At 39.1% G+C, this 2,969-nt stretch overlaps 1 protein-coding gene across 1 annotated transcript; it reads right to left on the minus strand.

Moving 5' to 3' along the window:
* Positions 1-879: 879 nt before the first annotated feature.
* On the minus strand, positions 880-2,034 carry LOC308680453 (N-acetyllactosaminide beta-1,3-N-acetylglucosaminyltransferase 3-like; the record flags this gene model as incomplete). The annotated part of the gene is made up of 1 exon (XM_081348584.1): positions 880-2,034. One exon carries the CDS (start codon positions 2,032-2,034, stop codon positions 880-882), a length of 1,155 nt encoding a protein of 384 aa, XP_081204710.1.
* Between the last annotated feature and the right edge of the window lie 935 nt (positions 2,035-2,969).

Here is a 2,969-nt window from a genome sequence, read left to right on the forward strand (position 1 = left end):
AATTTGATAAATAACAGCACAGCTGGTTATGACATTGGTGAGGTGTCTATGTAAGAGTAAACTCAAGGGAACTGCTCTGAATGATTCAGTGAGTGAGTGAGTCCTACTTCAGTGGATCACTGGTGCATAAAATAACAAAGCAAACTAAGAATAAATATAGCCTACACCTACACAACACCATGAAAAAATGCAAATGATACAGCATTTTACTATTTGACCTTTGACGTTGGTATTTGCCTTTTATTAATACAAACATTTCTAGAGAACAGGAGAGTTGTCAAATTAACAAACTTTATCACGTCAAAGTGTAGCCTATCAAAATAATTTATGTCCTATTTATAATTTGAAAACACACATTAAAGCTTACTTGAACAGCACTTCTTGCGCGTGGTCCAGTGAATTTTGCGATTCAGATTCGTGATTCACAAAATAAATAATTCAGGAGATGAACCATCTGAATTTGCAAACCACTTTGATTCAAAAGAACTGAAATTATGGAAATTATTTACTTTTTTGCAAATTACAAATTACTTAATTTGCTTTTGCAGCATGTAATGCATAGACTGTGTGCAAGTGAACACAACTTCATATTACACTTCATTAACTATCCTGATACAATTAGATTTAAAAAAGGAAAGATATAGATTATAGATCTCCATAAGCACTCTCTAATTATTTAAAAGAAAGAATAAAAACCATAAAGAGCACAACTTTTGCTGAGAAAGGAATCAACCACCCTTTTCATTTCCGTTAAAGTGCAATACAACACACCAAATAATTTTCTTGAGAAGTGACATGGTAAAACATGGTGTAGAAAAAAAGTAAAAAAAAATTAATTACATAAATTCTAGCAAGCTATTATGCTTCCCTTTCTTTTGTTTATGGGCTTCCCTGAAGAGAGGAATTTGTCTTTCCACATTGCAAATGTGGGTTTTGTATTTCATCCCACATCACAAAAATCATGTGCGGTAGAAATCTGTGGACTAAAATGATTTCTCTGTAATAGCAAGGGTGAAATTTGTCAACGTTCTCAGCTGGGACATGCAGACCAGCGGTTCTTACACCAAAGTGGGATGTAGGTTTGAGGCCAGCTTTTTCCAAACACATCCCCATGTAAACATCATCAATGGGCAGTAGAATTATAGAGTGAGACATGTTGTAGATTGTTCTGGCTGTGAAGCCTGAGAGAAGAAAGCCGCCTCCACCACAGTAAGGAGGATAGATCTCAGACTCCTGAACCTGCACCGGGACAAAGTATTTACTTGAAGAGTGTCTAATAGGCCCTACGTTCTGGATGAGGTGCCCGGTAAAGAGATGTTTACTTCCATCATTGTCCTCTTGACCTTGAAGATACTCAACCATGTTAAACGTATTGGCAAAGATGTCATCGTCCCCGTTTAAGTGAAATCTAGCCTGTGGACACCATCTTTCCATCCACTCTAAGAAAAGGATCTGCTTCAGTGTGAGGTTAAAGAATGAATCATTGAAGTCCCACTGTAAAATGTCCTTGTTCTCATTGTTCTCCAGCTTCAATAACTTATTCAACCTGCGCTTCTCGAAGCCAGTTTTAGTTGTTCCGATTATGAAGACTCTACGGATCCACACACCTTTGTGCAGTCGTTCCTTGGCCCATGTTTTCCGCAAGACTTCTCGCCGCTCGTAGTTTTCTGGAGAACTCTTGATGACCAGCAGAAGGAAGACATCTGCAGAGTTCAGGGGTCCGCCACACTTATTAGGCAGGTCGAGCAGCATGGGAAAATTCCTACAGTGTCGGTAAAGCAGGAAATCTTGGATATGACCTGGCAGAGTAGAAAATCCAGTCACAGTATAAGCCGACATATTCTGCTGACAACTTGAAGACAAAGGCTGGGGAGTTTTGGATCTGGGCAAATGGATTTGATGACGGAGCGTCTCATATGTGTCTTTGCTATTTGATATCACATCGTCTTCAGTGTCATTTTTGTTCATAATAATCAAGAGACACACAACAACTGTGAGAATTAATGCTATTGTCTCTGCGGTTTTCTTTCTCATCTTCACACCTGTTTAGGAAAAGAGACACAATTCACAGTATAAACTCAAAAATTCTTTCAACAAGGATTTTTCAGACCTAATTACAACATATTAATTCAAGGCTGTCCATGAAACTGAATTAATTAAAGAGATATTCAGCTAAAAATTTAAATTCTGCTCTCTTTTGTTAAAGTATTACAGTGAATCATGTGTAGAAGTTGTATCAGTGCTCTGTGCCCAGTGTGGATGTACAGGGTGGGCCATTTATATGGATACACCGTAATAACATGGGAATGGTTGGTGATATTAAAGTCCTGTTTGTGGCACATTAGTATATGTGAGGGGGCAAACTCCTCAAGATGGGTGGTGACCATGGTGGCCGACTTTTGTTTTTTCAATAGGAAGAGGGCCATGTGACACATCAAACTTATTGGTAATGTCACAAGAAAAACAATGGTGTGCTTGGTTTCAACGTAACTTTATTCGTTCATGAGTTATTTACTCCACTCTTATACCACTCTTCACACACTGATAGCAACACCACAGGAGAAATGCCAGCACAGGCATCCAGTATCCGTAGTTTCAGGTGCTTCAGGTGTCTCGTATCTTCACACCATAGACAATTGCCTTCAGATGACCCCAAAGATAAAAGTCTTAGGGGGTCAGATCGGGAGACCTTGGGGGCCATTCAGTGTGTGAAGAGTGGGAGATCAGGGTTGCATTGACAATCCAACACAATGGGCAGCACATTGAACACATTTTATAAGTGGTCAGAAACTTGTAAATAACTCATGAACGAATAAAGTTACGTTGAAACCAAGCACACCATTGTTTTTCTTGTGACATTAACAACTAGATGTACCGCATCGCGGTACAAAATATGACCGCCGCTCAGGCCTGCACTGGCTTTCCACAAAAATAAATGACGTGGAGTAATTTGGCTGTATTGCGTGTTT

This window comes from Scardinius erythrophthalmus, assembly GCF_964197995.2.
Source record: "Scardinius erythrophthalmus genome assembly, chromosome: 20".
Classification (NCBI taxonomy): Eukaryota; Metazoa; Chordata; class Actinopteri; order Cypriniformes; family Leuciscidae; genus Scardinius; species Scardinius erythrophthalmus.